The sequence below is a fragment of the Sebastes umbrosus genome, chromosome 19 (genome assembly GCF_015220745.1).
Source record: "Sebastes umbrosus isolate fSebUmb1 chromosome 19, fSebUmb1.pri, whole genome shotgun sequence".
Taxonomy (NCBI): Eukaryota; Metazoa; Chordata; class Actinopteri; order Perciformes; family Sebastidae; genus Sebastes; species Sebastes umbrosus.
The window spans coordinates 26,930,531-26,949,295 of record NC_051287.1 but is presented as its reverse complement, the minus strand read 5'-3'; the positions used below and the strand labels follow the sequence as shown (position 1 = coordinate 26,949,295).

At 41.8% G+C, this 18,765-nt stretch overlaps 1 protein-coding gene across 9 annotated transcripts in view; it reads left to right on the top strand.

The window, feature by feature from the left end:
- LOC119478810 (disabled homolog 2-interacting protein-like) overlaps positions 1–18,765 on the top strand; it is a 212,994-nt gene that overhangs the window by 95,642 nt on the left and 98,587 nt on the right. For 6 of the 9 annotated variants that reach the window (XM_037753791.1, XM_037753793.1, XM_037753796.1 and 3 more), the window contains 2 exons: positions 5,210–5,331; positions 15,371–15,489. In XM_037753791.1, the coding sequence (XP_037609719.1) occupies positions 5,210–5,331; positions 15,371–15,489 (241 nt within the window). The remainder of the gene's footprint in view (positions 1–5,209; positions 5,332–15,370; positions 15,490–18,765) is intronic. The other 3 variants (XM_037753792.1, XM_037753798.1, XM_037753795.1) reach the window with 1 other exon arrangement.

Below are 18,765 nucleotides of genomic sequence, written 5' to 3'. Positions count from 1 at the left end.
ATAACAGCAAGAGAGGTGCAACGAGGAGGTAACGACAGATGAGAAATGGATTTGATTTAGGAGATGAAGTTGTGATGATACAGTAAGAAAATATAGAGATGGAGGTTTGAAGAGGACATTAATCTGAGTGCACGCAGAGGGAAGAAAGTGGATTGGTGAAGGAGAGTGACAATTATATGATCGTGATGAGAAAGAGAAAGTGGAAGATAAGGAAATGTGATATACAGGGAATAGATTGGAAATAAGGTCAATATAACACAATAGGTGGCCTTAAGGCCTCCACAGCTGGCAGTTAAAAGATACCTCACCCTCTGTGGGCCCTCTGACCCTTTGATTGGCCTTACAAAATAGAGAATTGCATGCTAGATGCTCCCTCATAAACCTTCAGATATCGCTTAATAAACAGTGTTAGACATTCCTTTAAACGGGGGGTGTTAACAATCTGAAAGCAGCCACCACATGCACTTTAAAACAGCTCTTTGATGATTTACTTCAGTTGTGTTTGAATTGAAGTTTTATTGGGTGTCTGTTGACTGTTTGCTGTTGGTTAGAGGGTTAGAGTCAGACACACAGGAGCGAGTTATAGCGAGGGACATTTTCCATGCATTTGTAGAGATGCATTACACGCAGATGGTGACAACATGTGGAAGCGCGCACTGCAATTTCACACAGCAATTAGTTCACAACTAAATGATGTGTGTTTGCGTGTGAGCTTTCCTCTGAGCGCTCGTAGCAGCCAGCTGTGTACAAGTGGGGAGATTTCCGTTAAAGGAATTAAGGAGACTAGAGGGGTAAATCCAGTGAGTGCAGGAATCATTTGTGACAAGAGAAGCAGAAATTCACACTGCTGACTTAATTCAGTCAATGCTCATGATTACCTTATCAGCTACTATTTACTCATGATTGATTTTCAGATTTAAAGGATTAAATACTCTTGTTGTCATGGCAGCAGACGTTTCAATGCCACCATATTTGTTTGTTTTAATGAGGAAGTGAGGCAGATTTTTTGAAAAGCAGTTTTTATTAAATGTTGCACCATGATAATGGATTGAGCAGGTTTTCATGTGCCCACTATCCCACGCATTCATTCCCTGACATCATTTAGATGGATTTAGAGTGTTTTTAGACGGCCCGTTGTAACATTTTATCCAGAGCTGCCACCCAATGAGACAACTGAAGTTCTACAAATGAAGAGTCAGATGTTGGAAAACCTCCATCAGACAGTCTTAGTGTTGCCAAGTCCAGACACACATCATTAATATATCGCTAGAGGCTTATGATCCCATTCGTTTCTATCCATGAAACAGCCTCCAGGAACAGGACACTGTCACACTGCTTCAAATGCAGAAACTGTCATTGAGACTTTGTACGTGTGGTCATGGCCTTTTGGACGTACAGTTACAATAAGGTTAGACATGGGCTAAGGTAGAATAGTCAAAAGAATTACGTCCTAATGTCTTTTCCTTGACCTTGATGGAAAACATCATAAGGTCAAGGAAAGATGAGAAGGAGAATTCATAAGGACTTAGGAAAAGACAACCGCGGTGCGGAGTGAATCTGACTGCAGTTACATGACGGAGAGGTGACCGGCTGGATGTTTTAGTTTTTATTTATTTATTTATTTTTTAGCAACTTTATTTATAACACAGCAAATGGAATCCTGTCCAAAACAGAATTACACCACCTAAGAAGGATGTCTTCAATTTATCCGTAGTGTGGGATTCCACAGCCACGCTGAATGTTACTGACGACCCAATGGTGCGTCGCTTTAAATGTTTCTGTTCATAAAGGATGGTTCAGTGTATCCTATACTAAAGGAGATAAGGAAGGAAGAATTTAAGCACCTTTCCTGCTACCTGCTCTTATCATGGCTGCCCCTTAGATACTTCCAGGTCATTTCACTCAGTTTGGGACCATTTGAAGCAAAAAAGACTATTCGTCCGCAGTCTTGGACTTAAGTCAGGCTTAAGTCTCAAAATTGAAGACTTGGCACTTGACTTAGAGTTGACTGCTGTCTGATTACAACTATCTGAGACTCAACACCCTAAACACTTGATTTAGCATTTGAAAATAAGATAATTTAAGTCTTAAATTTTGACTGGTAAACTTCTAGAAAAAATAAATAGATGTTGCCACTACAGGTAGGGCTCGCATGACCATACACCTTCCATATTTGATTGTTAGACCTCTTCATAGGAATGACTGAGTGACATTTTAAAGGTCAGGATTCAGAGACCTTAAAGTCTTGACTTTGCTTATGAAGACTTACTTGACATGAACTCTCCGTCAAGGACTTGAGACTTGCTCTGACAGACTTCATACCACCTCTCATCAGACACGTCCTGCTGAGTCTTTACATGTCTCTGTGACTCAAAGACCAAACCAGTTTAAAATCAAGTCCTCCTCACCTCCACAGAGCAGTGGATCACTGCTCAGAGGATCCAGATGGTTCCGTTTTTCAATTACAGAGATGTGATTTTGCGACACAGGATGTCTGTTCCGTGTCAGAGAATGTCGTGTTCGGCTGCTGTTTGTTGTGGACTGCGTTTATGTTCATGTTAAGATGAGAATTCTGGTAGTCGGGATGCTGGCCAGTGCTCTGCACAGCAGGAGGTGCTATTCCGCCATTCCTTCTTCAATTACAATGTGCGCTAATTCAGTCAACCAGCCTGTTCAACAGCAGACAACAGCTAACTTAGCACAGCTCAGCTTGACAAGCTAGTAGAAAGGATAGCACTGACACACTCCAAGTGTGTGTTCTTGTGTGTGTGTGTGTGTGTGTGTGGCTTATTAGAGATGCTCTATATGTAAATGTCATATGACTCTTGGTATGTTCAATTTTAAACCATCAAGTCAAGCACTGTCAAGTTCAGTACTGTTATGTCATATATTGGCCAAATCATATCACATTTTGATTTTACAGATAAGTTTTGAAGTCTGATGAAGACTTCTGATCCGGCTTTGTGAAGATACCAAGTGTTCACTGCTTTCAAATCAGTCACGTTAATCAATAAAGTTTACCCAAATGCTTTGATAACGTTATGGGTTGATAGTCTGGTGCCAAATCTGGAGATGATTGGATCGTCAGTCAGAGGGGAGCTCACACTCCGAGTCCTTCTACATATTCTATACTACAGTGTAGTGTGTGAGTGGAGGAGAGGAGAGGTTTGCTTCATAATTTCATCCTCATTAGAGTCACACTGCCACACACACTTAACACTAATTTCATTAGTTTCCAGTGTTGCAGACAGTCAAAGATGTAATTTAAATAATGTGACACGGTCTCAGTGACACAACGACCCAGCATGTTTCAGAAGATTATATCAGTGTATCTGACCTAGTTCGACACATTTTCATCCACACTTTTAGGCTTGTTTTTCATATTTAATATATGTTTTTAATAAATCTGTTGCCCTAACTGGGACCTTCATTATGTTAGAATGTGTTGTGCTCAAAGTTGCAGCTCATGTACAGAACATACTGGGCTAAACAATTTTCCAATCATCATTTGGGGTTATAGAAGTCCACCAAATGTCGATAGTTTGCTCTGTATCTGATGAGCTAGCAGTTAGCAGTGATGGCTGTCTGAAACCTGTGGAGACACGTGTGCTCAACATCACTCGCATTCCTCTCGGACATGTCCAGATTTGCTGCTTCCGCACGCACAGTCTTCGACTCCACAAGTCTTTCACAACTCTTTCATATTGCTCTGATGCTATGCTGCACTGTGTGTGTAATTAAAAATTGAAAAGTGATTAATGGCATGATTGTCCATAGTTAATCGTGATTAATCGAAAATTAGTTGCACATTTTTTTATATGTTTAAAATGTGCCTTAAAGGGAGATTTGTCAAGTATTTAATATTCAAATATGCTGCTTTATGCAAATGTATGTATATAGTTATTATTGGAAATCAATTAACACCACCAAGGTAGCGTGAGGTTGGAGCATTGGAGCATCATGGTTGGTACCACTGGATTCATTAGGTTTTGTAGTTTCATATGATACCAATATATTCACTCTAGATTTAAAACTAAGCCTGTTACAACCTCCGAAACATTGATTGCATTAATGCGTTAAAGAAATTGGTGGCATTAAAACTAATTTGTGTTTAAGGGTTATTATGGCGTTTAACTTTGACAGCCCTAGTTAACAGATAAGTTTAGTAAACAGAGAAAGGAGAAAGGATGAGAACGTCAGGAATGGAAAGCAGCCTTTCACTCCCTGACTGGACTCGTTTAGGAATCAACACAGTCCAGTGATGCACAGAGAATCACTTATTCTTGCATGTTCTCACACACATGCCTTTCATCTGTAGTGCACAAGCACATGTTGAATGTTTGAAACACCTCCAGGCTAAGGTTTGGGTCTGTCATGGTTAAATATGTCTCACCCATATCAAAGCTTTCACTGGCAGCAGTCTGAGTCAACCCAAACTCCACACCCTCGCTCAAAGCTCTACCTCTGCTTCTGTTTGTACTTTGGAAAGAGCTTAGCTCGCTGTTTCCTCTTGCTTGCAGTTTTTATGCTAAGCTAAGCTAATCGTTTCCTTTAGCTCCATAGCTAACGGACAGAAATCAAAGTGGTATCGATCTTCTTGTGTAATTGTACGTGTACTCAGGGGTGTTTTTGGACACGAGGGATCGCCTCGCTTCCCTGCATTGGACACTTGATGGGCTGCCACTAGACACCTGATTGGCCGAACGTTTTCCCTCATGGACTGCTGCTCCCAGCTTTCAAACCGGAACCAGCTTGTGTGGAAACTTCTTTTATCTTATATTACGAAAATAGTTCACCGAAATGTGTTTCTGAAAACATTTTATGCGAGAAATAAGCCGTGCAGTTGGTGAAGCTCGTTATTTTTTATGGACAACGGTTAGTTTAAACGCTTGTCAGGAGTTTCCAGAGGTGGCGAGTCACGCCGTACGCCCCTGATTTGCATAAAGTAGCCTAGAATTCAACTTTATGCAAATGAGAAGTGGCCGATGTGACGCCATGTCTCTCGAATTGTGCCGCCGTGCTACCAGAATGCATTGCACGGCTGCTTACATAGACAATGAATAGCGTGGTGAGGACGGATCCTGTGGACACGTACCATCACTCGTATTTCAAACAAAATGTTGAGCTATTCTTACAATGTGAAATCAGTCTTTAAATTGTGAAAAATATGTGTTAAACATATATTTGATATGTTCATCTATGTTTGCAGAGTCTCCTCCAGAGAGGACGGGACGCCGACGCAGCATGCCAGGCAGCTCCTCAGACAAGAACACCCCCACCATGGAGGCCACGTCCACTGCTGCCACACCTTTCAGAGTCACCGTGAGTACTGTGAGTTTGTCTTTATGTATCGTCTCTTGTCCTCTTTATCCGTTTTACTCTCTGACTCTTTGTCTCCATCTCCACCTTAGAAGACTCTTAGCTGTAGATCAGAGTCTCCAGTAGGCTGGTCTGGTGTCCAGATGGACCCGTGCCAATCTGAAACTCATTTACTTCAAATGTTGAAATGGGGCCTTTGATGTTGGGCGTCTACACATCACACATCACACATCTTGGGTTCATGTTCAGCACACCACCCTTCTTTTTACATCCTGTGTGATTTTTCATTACATCTCACACTCTCATCTTACACACACTCCCACACCTGTGCACGCACAGCACAGTCACTCACTCGCTTCTAAGCAAACTGTCTCTCTTCCACACACACAGAGCAGTCCTTTGTCTGTCATCCTGCTCTAATTCAGATCCGGTATGCTTTCTGCCATGTTTAATTCACTAAACAGCCAGTTAATGAAGCAAAAAATTCCGCTATGAGTCATCACTTTCAAGCTAATTAACAATTAGCAGTGCATATTTCCATTAATAAATAATGAGTGGTGAGATGACGACCTGGAGGTGAACTGTAAACAGTAGATGCTAGGCCAGCAGGGCCAAGAGCACTCAGCACTCACTCTCATAAACAGTCCTCCAACTTCATGTCAACCGTCAGTCTTTGTAAAGGCGTAGCAGGTACACTAATGGGCCACGCTAAGGGCTAAAATACATTATGTTATTTCTGAAAATAGTAAAGATCTACTCATTTCTTTCATTTTTCTCTATCAGCCATCTTCAGCACTCAAAGTTTCACCATTCAGTAGTGTTCAGTCTGTACAAAAAACACATCGGGATGCCTCTAAGGCTTAGTGAAAGCCCACAGTGAATAAAAAGAGCCGCTGGTGTTGGACCACCTGCAGAGTGAGAATAAAGTGTCTCATGAAACAGTTTTAACTTTATTTTAGGAGGTGCACATATAAAATCACCACCACTAGATGAGCTAGAGATTGCCGAGCTCTCATCTGTTCATTAGGGATGTCACAGTGAGGAAAGTTTCCCCACCGTTAAATAAACTTGCGACAGCAGCGGTGTTACAGATTACACCGATCATTTTACAAGATAACGCTCAATGTATATACAGCGCTTACTTTAATCTTTAACGTTGGTTGGGATAGGACGAGTAGTTTTAAAGCTAGAGCGAAGATACGGGTATCATATGAAACTAGACTAAACCTAAACCTCAGGAATCCATCGGTACCAAGCATGCCATACTAGCTTGTCGCGAAGGAGGTTAAATAACGCTCTAAACTTACGCAAAATATATTTACATACATTTACATAAAGCAGCATATTTGCCCACTCCCGTGTTGATAAGAGTATTAAATACTTGACAAATCTCCATTTAAGGTACATTTCGAACAGATAAAAAAAATTATTTTCAATGTGATTAATCGTGATTAACTATTTTAATCATTTGACAGCCCTAGTTTAAATCCTAAATATTGCCAAATAGGCACTTTTGCTTTTCACTTTGACACCAAATCCTCCGCCATCGTCTGTCAACTCTCTCTCGTCCCGTGTGAGAAATCTGACTCCTGCTACTCTGGGCTGAGACTCCATGCGGAGCAGACACCTTCACTTTCTGTTTGTTGCGTCCGTTGTCTGACTATATTTTGATGACGCGCCGCCTATACACGAAAATTAACTCATTGGGTTTTATTTCTGTAAAAAAAAAAAAGCAAAGTGACATTCATTGTGAATGTGAAATGAGTCATTGAACCATTTTATTTTGATATGACCAGGGATCAATGAGTGGATATAGAGAGATGTACAAAACAAAAAGATGAAGAGTAAAAACCCTGTAGGAGACAGAAAGGGTCAGATAGAGGGGCTAAACATTGATCAAGTGTCTCTTCCACAGCTCCTTGTACTCTCCAAGGAGGAGAGAGAAAGAAAGAGAGAGAGAGAGAGAGAGAGAGAGAGAGAGAGAGAGAGAGAGAGAGAGAGATCACATGACCACTTAACTAACCTCTAAGCAGCAGTAACTTCTTGCACAAAGAAGCTTCTCTGGACGATGTTTGACCCTTTTTCCTCGCACCGCCCCCTCCTGGCCTCTGATGGTAGCACAGTTCCCCATCGCAACTTTTTCATCAACTTTTGTTTGATGCAAACTAGTAAACAAAAAACATTTGACTAAAGAGATATACACAATAGATAGAGTATGTACATGGATGGATAGTTGGATGAGATACAGGCATGATGGCACACACACATGTAGGGACGTGAACCTGAAGACATCCAGGCAGGCGATCGTATCCTCCTCCTCTTCCTCTCCTGCATCTCCCTCTTTTAGCAATGACAAACCACCCCTCGCTTCTCTCCCTCCAGTGAAAAGAGTTGTGGTGACATCTAAAGTACCCCTCCTAGGCCTTGAGCTAAATCTGTCAAAATGTTTTTCTCTCATGTTCTTTGCAGAGACTGGGTTCAATGTCTGCGCACACAAATGGATGCCACACACACACACACACACACACACACACACACTCACACACTCTCACACACTCACACTCATAAGCACATCCTCCAGCGCTTCTCAAAAACAATTTCTCCCCAGTAGGCATGGAAGGAAACTAAAATCTCTCCAAAGCCTAATCTTCCACAGCCAATTCAGAAATAGTAGCAGATTGCATACATTAAATATAAAAAAGTTCCAACTGGTATTTCTCTTATTCAGTACTTGTTTAAAGAGCAGACAAACAAACCTTATCTAAGTCTGTCACGTCCGCGTCCCGCTGATTGCAGTAGCTGGCTGGATTGATTCTCAATTGTGACTTAGCTCCTTATCCAATCTCTCCCCGACTCCATCCCCCCCCCACTACCTCCCCTCTCCTCTCAGATAATAGCAGGGGGTCTAATTGGACAGGTATGTCTCTTGTTTTCATCAGGTTGTGCTAGAGGAGGACAAGAGAGGTTGATGTGGAAGCAGGGAACACCCTGCTGATTGTCCAGGCACTGATTCTATCAGCCCCCATTAGGGGAGCCTGGAATTGCCAAGTCGAGGGAATAGAATTAACTTGTTGCAAGCATTTGCTTTAATTTCATGAAGAAAAAAAGACAACTAAAAAAAGCCCAGCGATAAAATTGAGCTGTCCTCTTAGCGCTGATTTAATGGGCTTGGACAGGCTGAGATTACAATCAAGTATGCAAGGCTGTACACACATGGGGTAGGCTAACGCACATTTGACACTGTAAATAACATAGTAAATATGGAGCAACACATTGTTTCCCTTTGGAGCTACAGTACAATAAGCCAGGGCTGGAGGGTTGGTGACACCCAGCCTCTCCTCCTCTTCCAGGATGCATGTTGAGTCAGATTAATCCGTCCCCTCCTTCCACTAATTAGCTGTCAGCCGTAGAAATGTGGAATAATTAAAGAGCTCATTGAAATGCACGCTAACATGTGACACTGTAATGCCTCCTGTCAGGTGGCACTGGCTGTAATAGCCTTATCAGGTTTCTGTGTGTTTGCAAATTGAAACGTAAAGGGTCAAACATGACTTCAAATCCAATGATATTTATGAACCCAACGGATATTAATTAATGGAGGGATGTCAACAGTAATCAGCACTCCTGGGATGACGTATTATTGTAGGCCAACCAGGAAGTTAGCATCGCCCCCGTTCCCTCCACAAAAAGACAATGTGGATTTTGGATTATTGCAGAAAATAATCTCTGTGGCAAACAAACATTTATGATACTTACACGTTTTGTTCAGCAAGATAATCTCCATAAACAAACACCACTTTTAGGATTTTTGAAGAGTAAATGCAATCGGCATAAGTAAAAAGCTAACGAACTACACCACGGTGGCATGAGTACACACAACGAGTCTGTAAAGGAGGACGAGTCGGCGTGATGACGTTTAGTCGTCTCTTTGAGCCACTTGTTAGCAACCAACTTTTTTAAGACACATAAAGGCTTCAGAATTCACAAGTGGGATATTTATTGATGTATTTTAAATCATAGAACAAAACGTTAAAGTCTCTTCAGCTTGTGTTAACCACAGACCTGATTTCATCCATCTAACTAAAAACCCATTGACTTCCAGACGAGGGAACAGGAAGTGCTAAAATAATAACTCCTTTCTGGGTTTTAGGACTCATTCCTGTAGCAGTGGTTCTCAACCTTTTTCGTGTTAAGGACCTCTAAATTGAGACACATTAGGTCACGGACACCCATTTTATAAGATTTTGCTTCAGGGACCTCCATCTGAAAAGAACTTGGTTAGATATGATTAAGACCAGAATTTTATACTTGTCAACTACAGTTGAGGAGATAACCGTGGAGGAAGTGAAACCTCTCATCAGAGTAGACACTCTTAGGACTCTTCTCTCACATACAAACAATTCCCCATTTTTCTGGGGACCCCCTGGGACTCTCTCAAGGACCCCTGAGGGTCCCCGGACCCCTGGTTGAGAACCACTGCTGTATTGAAACTTTTGTTTCAGTCATGCATTGATACAGTATTTATAGGTATTATTCAACCAAGCTCACAGGGAAATTGCATTCCCATGAGTCAATTTACGCATTTCTTTACCGCACAATAGAACAATGACGTGATGTATGACATCTCATTATAGGTGTCAGTTTTCATTGTGTACATCTGGAGTCACGGGCCACGTCAGCTTTTAGATACATACGGCAAGCAAGACATAATGAGGAGAGGTCCAGCTGTTTACAATGTGTTTTTACAGTTGTCAGCAAATGTCAGCCATCAGTTCCTTGATATGTAATAACTAGGGCTGTCAGTTGATATTGTACATATTTAATCACAATTAATCCCATGAGTGCTCATAGTTAATCGCAATTAATTGCAAATTTCATCAAATTTTTTTATCTGTTCAAAACCTTATAGGGACATTTGTCAAGTATTTAATACTCTTATTGAAAATTAATTAACACAAAACAATGACACATATTGTCCAGAAACCCTCACAGGTACTGCATTTAATATAAAACAATATGCTCCAATCATAACATGTTAAACTGCAGCCCAACAGACAACAACAGCTGTCAGTGTGTCAGTGTGCTGACTTGACTATGACTTGCCCCAAACTGCATGTGATTATCATAAAGTGGGCATGTCTGTAAAGGGGAGACTCGTGGGTACCTATAGAACCCATTTACATTCACTGATCTGGAGGTCAGAGGTCAAGGGACCCCTTTGAAAATGGCCGTGACAGCTTTTCCCTCGCCAAAATGTAACTTTGGATCGACAAGTTAGTATGAAATGGTCGGTACCGATGGATTCCTTAGGTTCTCTAGTTCCATATGATGTCATTATCTTCTTCTTCTAGCTTTAAAACTGAGCCCGCTACAACCTAAAAATCACAAGTTGGGTTAAAGAAATTAGTGGCGTTATAACGAATTTACAACTGATGTCATATGGACACATTCTGCTAAGACGAGTGACTGATCCGAATATGAACCACAGGGAGGAACAATCTTAATTCTACTGTATTGGACCCTCTTTTGTTTCAGCTCTGGCTTGATTCTCTCTGCAGCTGTCGCTGTGCTCTGCTGAGCCCTGATCCACCGGCGACCTTGTCACTCATTTGCTGCACTTTTCTCCTCACTTTCCCCCCTCATTTAGTTTCATTCTATTGCTTTTTCTATCAGCTCATGCTCTGCCACCCCCACATTGTACTGCTGCACTTTTTCCATTTATCCTGCTCCTATAGCTCGTCCCTCTCTGGCAAGCACTCACTGTCATTTTCTCCATTTTTTTGACTAGCCTCACCTCCATTTCTGTCCTCTCCTCTATTCAACCATATGTCTCTATCTTTATTTCTCTTCCTACGTATTTTTTTTTCTCTCTTGCTCTCTCAATCTTCTCATATGAGCAGGCGCTAAAGGCGAATTAAATGCTAACACTTTTGCAGTGCTTCCAGTGTCTCCCGTGGGGTTTAATCGGGTGTTAATATAGGCATCAGTCATCCTTACTGACTGATTGGGGAAACGGGCCGCTCGTATCCTCTGACCTTCTAACCTGTACAATAGCTCTGCGAGGGCTTTGACAGGCCGACTGAATTAGAGAGCAGCGTTATATAATGTTGCGTCGCTGTCAGCATGCACCGGAGAAGGCGAAAGGGAGAACGTGGAATACAAAATAATCAGGGAAATTATAGGGTGGCGTATCTTTCCTCTCGATCTGTTTCTTCCTCCGTTCTCCAGAGTCCATCCATCAGGGGAAGCAGAGAAGTAAAAACAGAACAAGCAGCCACTAATCAATCCGCCTTGCCTACAGGGACAGGTTTCTCTTCACTGACTTATTTCTGCGGATGGAGGAAAAAAAGAGAAGCATTTTAATTTGTTAGCTGTGAATATGCCAACAGCAGCAGGCGCACACTCTCTGGGGACTACAGGGAAGAAGCGTGGAGTTACTATACATCTGGAGGTGATTGTGAATGATATCCAGAAAGGTGTGTGTGTTGTTGTTTGCGCATACAGTACGTGTGGGTGTCTGCTGCAGTGCCATCTTTGCCATCAAAAGCTCTAATCCTTTGTCTCTTCTCAAGTCCTCTTGTCATGTGTTTTGAAGGAATGCAGTCGAAGAAAACAAAATTCCTGCTGCACAGTCTGACTCATGTTTGTCATTGTTTAGAATGCTAATCTAACCACATGCCCACGCACTCACATGCACATATGGAGGGAATGAGGGCTAAGTGAGGGAAAGGGAGAGTTAGATTCAGAAAGCAACCAGGTGCTGGTCTCACCATCAGCAGTGATTCAGCCCTCAATGAGCTGAAAGCCCCTGTACACAGTTCACTGATGGCAGGTAGTCATAGGACACCATTTGCTGCCAACTTTCTGTTACTCTGACACCACCAGATCAGAGTTACTATCAAAACAACAAAGTCTGATCATTATTGAGTATGCACACACACTATTAGTCAAATGTTGCTCTTGATTTTGGCTTCCCACGATTAAATGAACAAGATCGACTGTGATACTGACATTTAAAATGCTCTGCTCACAGAAAACTCTGCTTTATATCAAATCAACAGCCAGCCAGCAGGGGCGATCCAGATGTTTTGGATTCACTTTTGGTGAACTGCCGTGCCGCTGCTCGTGCACCCTGCAGCGGCATCCTGTGAAGAACTTTCCTGAATGTTGTGGCTGCAGTCCAGAGTAGCAGAGTAATATACTGTATATCACTTAACAGGCGCTGAATTCAGGTGAAGGAGAACCTTATTTTAAGTCTTATTGTGATGTAAAGATTTGTTTATTAGCAGGAACGTAGCACAACGTTAAAGTGAAAGCACAGCTCTTTTGATTTACTTTTGGGTAAAAATCAGGGCTGTCAAAGTTAACGCATTAATAAACGCGATAAAGCAAATGTGTTTTAACGCCACTAAATTCTTTAACGCAACTTGCAATTTTTAGGTTGTAGCGGCTCAGTTTAAAGCTAGAGTGTAGATACTGGTATCATATGAAACTAAAAACCCTGATGAATCCATCGGTACTAACCATGTCGTACTAGATTGTCACAAAGGAGGTTAAATAACGCTCCAAACTTTAGCTACATTTTGGTGAGGAAAAACTGGCACAGCCATTTTCAAAGGGGTTCCTTGACCTCTGACATCCAGATATGTGAATGACAGCTGAACTGACAGCTGTTGTTGCCTGTTTGGCTGCAGTTTGCCATGCTTTGATTTGACCATATTTATGCTAAATGCAGTACCTGTATCTCACTGTGTTGGTAATTGATTTCTATTAATAAATATATACATACATTTGCATAAAGCAGCATATTTGCCCACTCCCATGTTGATAAGAGTATTAAATACTTGACAAATCTCCCTTTAAGGTACATTTTGAACAGATTAAAAAATGTCCCATTAATCCCGATTAACTATGGAAAATCATGCGATTAATCGCAATTAAATATTGTAATCGATTGACGGCCCTTTAAAAAGTTTTGCTACAATTTTATTTTGCTTCTAGGAGGTGCTCTGTCAATCTTATTTTAATGCTAAGATTAGTTTATTAGCAGGAATGTAGCACAACATAGAAGTGAGAGCAGTGCTCTGTTTATTTAAATGTGAAAGTGCAATACAAATATTTGTCCCTAAAATCATTGAATAATCGTGATCTCAATATTGATCAAAATAATTATGATTATCATTTTGGCCATAATCGTGCAGCCCTTATGCACACATCCAACCATCGACACAAGCTGTGTCCTGTTTTCATTCTACAGTATCTACTCATTGTATACAACATGTGGTGTACACTCATTTACAAAGTACACTGTTTTTGCAGTACAATACTTTACCCTCTATCCTCAGTAGCATCTTTCATTACACTTTCACTGCCTGGGAAATTCCCACGTCTTTCAAACTCCACGTCCAAGTTTGTAATGCAGGCCTTCTGTTATAAATTTGCAGTCTCCGAGCACAAGCCAAGTTATTTTCTCAGACTTTGGGAAGCTCCCTCCAGAGCCACAGAGGAACAACTGTGTTCTCCGGCTGAGTCCTGAACTTAGAAACTAGTGGAGTGCCCTTTAAATACTACTTGTTGTCAACATTTTCCTCAAGCTTTCTCACCATCGACAAAGTGTTTTAATGTTCAGCAGCTGCGAGTTACTCCTCCATTTCCTTTGAGTATTCAGTCCATCAACAGCACATTCTGTGGCTCTTTTTTAGTACACTCAATTTTGTCAGTATTGCGGTGTGAGCACACTAAAAACTCTAAAATAAGTATGGAACTTGGACAGCGCTATTGTTGTCGGCCACACACTAATGGAACAGCGACCATGATAGGCGTGCAGTGTTGAATATACTGACATTAGCAAGTCTTTGTTCGTAGCCCAGAGTGTTTTACTGATGACAGGTGTTGTTCATCAGGATGCTGTTGCTCCTCTGTGATCATCTGGCAGGCTGTCTGGAAGTCACTCTGTAATTATCCCTCTCCCATTGTTGCCCGGAGCAACCCATTCACACTGTAGGTGGTAATTATACAGGTGTGTTAATGGCCTGACTGGGACTGAGGGAGGTCGTTTCACGGCGTGTCTCCTGTCTGCGTCTTGTGAAATGTGTGCATGTCTGAGGTCACGGCGTGCTGAGGTTATACGAGTCTTTTTACCACAATGTGGCTCCTGAAGGTGTTCAGTCTGTTGTTCAACCGCTGAATCAGCTGCTGTGTTGTTTGATTGGAATAAAAAGCTACACCTGAGCCTGGACACTAAACCCGGTTTAGTACTGTCTCCAGCATGCTGGCTTGCTTGTTAAGTTCGTGCTGCCCTCCTAAGTTGCTCTATCAACTCTCCTATACACCCTCTCTATTCAAAGTCCTTCTTTTTTCATCCTCTTCTTCTTCCTCTCCTTCCTGATCTTCTCAGCAGTGAATTCTAAAAAAAAAAAAAAGCAGAAAAAATATGTTTTTTTTTCTCTCAAAACTTGCAACAGCCTGCCATTTCTGCACCACATCTCATTTGTTCGTATTCTCTCGCTCTTAATGCCAGCCAACAGTTGCCATGGAGACGGCGAGGTGCTTGGGGGAGTGTGATTGCAGATGTTAGAAGAAGTAAACACACAGACTCAGAATAAGAGAGGAATGAGAAAACTAATATAGGGGGTGTATCCGTTGAATTAATTGTCGCAAAGACTGATGTAATTATTGCTGTGGGAAACAATCTGTGATTTCTGCATAAATATGACCAACCAGCTTGTTATATCTTTACTCTCTGAGAGACTTTCTTTGTCAAGATCCTGTCTGTGAATGTGTTGCTAGTCTCTTTGTATGCAGGGAACATTTTGTGTTTGACCTTGTCCTCACTTTTCCCACTGTGAACATCGCTCTCACTCTGATATGAAGATCTATACTCATTTATTACCCACTAACTATACGTGACACTCGGCCTCACCCAATTTAGGACGCGGAGAACAAATGTCGGTATTAATATGTTCTGTCCCGCTGCCAAGTTGAGCTTGATGATTGACATCTCAGAGACTTCCCTCCGTCTTACTGACTTGTCTCTGTCTCTCTCCGTCAGGGCTTTTTAAGTCGGCGGCTGAAGGGCTCCATAAAACGCACCAAGAGTCAACCCAAACTCGACCGCAACTCCAGCTTCAGACACATCCTTCCTGGCTTCAGGAGCGTCGACAATGACAGGTAGGTCGTGGCGATGCCGGTGTTGGTTTGTGTATGCTGGATTTGTTCATATGTCTGTTCTATTCTGGTGCCTCTCTCTCTCTGTCTGCCTGATGGCTGGTTATTCAGGTCACTGTTGACATTTGCGTGTTGTTTTGTCAGTATTTAGTGAAAAGAAGTGAATCCTGACTCTCCGATCTGTCACTTCTAATACGTCTCGCTCTGTCTCACTGTAATCCACGATGAGTCTCCTGTCCTCTGTTGTGTCATGCCATAGCACGTTTGGTTTTAGTGGCATTCAACTCCCGTCTTTGCAAAAAGGTTGTATGTATGATTTGTTTTGCTGTGCTTCGCCATCAGTAGAGACCAGATGAATACTGGTCTACCGGGCAGTAGAGACCATATGAATACTGATCGCTATAGAAAATGGCAAGGCTACTTAAAGGGGACATATCATGCTCATTTTCAGGTTCATACTTGTATTTTGGGTTCATTTTCTGTTTGCAGCTTTGCAGAATGTCAAGCTTAAGAATATCTTTCAATCAGTCAGAAATAGTGATTTGATTCATATTGTGATATATATTAATATTGGCTGATCAAGCTGCCCCACATACCATTTCTGTCAGTCCCAGCCATCTCTGGCCTCAGAGTCTAAACTACACAGATCTATGTTAAGTCTTCCATCCACAGTGCTGCTGCCCCATGTGATGGTGTTTGGCTTCAGGCTGTGATAATTGCCAGTTTCTGATAACTTCTCCTGATTTCCTCAGGAGTTCAGCCACTTGGCAAACATTTGCCCTCGCCTAACGACGGCAATTACGATTCCAGACCGGACTACGCTGACTTGCAATCACACTCTTGGTTTTTTGATGGTCTTCCCATGCACGCACACAAGTAACAGCTATAATTCCCAGCACCTATCTTTGCTGCATCTGGAAACAAGCCAAGGTGTCCATCTGTGGAGATTAATTAATGGAGGTGCTGCTTTTGAAGAGATGTTCTACGGCTTCGGTTTCAGAACTCTGAGCCGAGTGGCTGCCTCTCTTCGTACTTTTAATGAGGCATTAACATCACTGTCACACTATCACAAGGGAACACTAGCGATTGTTCAGTGTGGAACATAGTGAACTGTTCCCCTGGTGCAGTCGGACAAAATGAGCTCATACGTCCCCTCCTTTGTCCCGCTGTCTTTCCCACTTTTTTTAATGCCGTCTATTTTTCTAACCTCGCTCCCTTCTATCCATTTCGAACTCATCACTCTCCAATTTCATCCCCCCCACCTCCTCCCTCCTCCTTTTCTCTATTTTTCAAACAGTAGTGAGGTTCCCTAACCTATCAGCATTTATGTGTTTCCCTCTGATAAAGCGCCCGGCGAAGAAAGCAAATATCGGACAGGAAATTGGAATGTTCAGGAGACGTCTTATCTCACCTGGTTTAACACAGAGACACACGCACTACATGCACCACACTTAGAAATGTACACATTGACTCCTATATAATGATAGCTCTCCATACACATATCCTCATGTAATAGAAGAAGAGTGACGGCGCTGTCAGTGACACCCCCTGTCAGCCCGGAGCAGCCTCCCCACAGGGCACAAAACACTGCAGAAGAAGGCAGGATGGGGAATTGGTAGAAGAGGGAAGAGAGATGATGAGGTGGAGGGAGGAGGGAGGGAATCCTACACCCTGACAAACTCCCTGGTGTGCAGATGTGCAGCCTTGAATGTGAGTGATGCAGCCAACATTTAGTATTCACTGTACATCTCACGCATCGTACCACCAGAGAGTTATGGACAATATTTCAATCATTTATGTGAGTTTGATTGCTGAACTTTACAGTAATCATAATATATATTCCTATTACATTTCACGGTCATGTACTTGCATGCATTTTTATTCTGATTGTTTAACACACATTTTCAGTGTGTGTGTGTGTGTGTGTGTATGTAAGTGTGTAAGTGTGTAAGTGTGTAAGTGTGTATGTGTGTGTAAGTGTGTATGACATTGTTAGGCCTTGTTGTAGCCTGAGGCGGTCTCAGGAGAGACCTGCAGATGAGGAACAGCTGGACTTCTAAAAATGAAATATTCATCTGTGTTAATCAGAAGCTGGACACTCACTGAACACTCCCATTGTATCTTTGGCCAAGCAGGAACACAGCAATGTGTGGGTGCAAACTAATTACTGGATTATTTTGCCTAAAGGAAATACATTATACTTGATGACACTCTTCAGAATAGTCAGGTTGTTTTCAGATGTACTGTATCATCTGGACATAGCGACAGGGTGCACAGTTTCCACTGCAGCTTTCTCTGTGGCAGTCGAGGTAATTATATAATAGAACACAGTACCAAAAACACATTCCACCGGCCTTGGTCGTGTGGTAAATAAAAAGTATAATCTAATCTGATCTGATCTGATCTGATCTAATCTAATCTAATCTAATCTGATCAAGGCAACAGAATGGGAAATCTAGACTACAATGAGAGTTACTGTAACAGAAATGAGGAAGCAATTCCAAAACATTTAGGGAGTATGTTTTAAAATCTGTGGCGTGACTACTACTAAACTTAATTTAGGTGTAAATTACAATGACTCATTAATCATTTAGTATATGCAGCAATGCCTCATACTATATCTAATCATGGGTCTATGGTATCTGGTATCAGAGATGATCTGACCCTCACCAGCTTCTGCACCCTTCATCTGATCTCTTGACCTGTCCTGCACCATGTGGACACACTGATGAACATCATAGTGGTTGCAACATGTCGGCTTTTAGATTCTTTAGCAACAGCAGAGTGCCTTGGTTGAGCAGTCCGGCATATATCGGGGATTGATCTCATCATATTTTTAAAGAAGCACTCAGCACATATTATTTTTACAATGAATATTTAATAAAAAAAAAAGATGAATTAATTAATCCAGCGCAGCAAATTGTAATATATTACAATATAGATTTGTGTAGAGGGCATAGTTTTACTCTCAGGCAGTACATGTTGAAACACTTTGAAACTAACAGAAATGATGACTTGTCAAAGGTTCCCTGCAGGTTGTGACCACTAGCAGCGCTATGGAGCTGTTCTTCTGAGTAGGGCCACATTTATTATTTTTATGGTACATGAGGACGCCAGCGACACGATGTACATTCCTGCTAATGGTGTCACGCTGTTCCACTGATTGACAGTCAGTGCAAAGAATCCTAGCAATGTGTCAATAAAAGCAGTAGAGCTGCAATGATTAACTGATTAATCGATTAGTTGTCAAATATTAAATGAATCGCCAACTATTTTGAT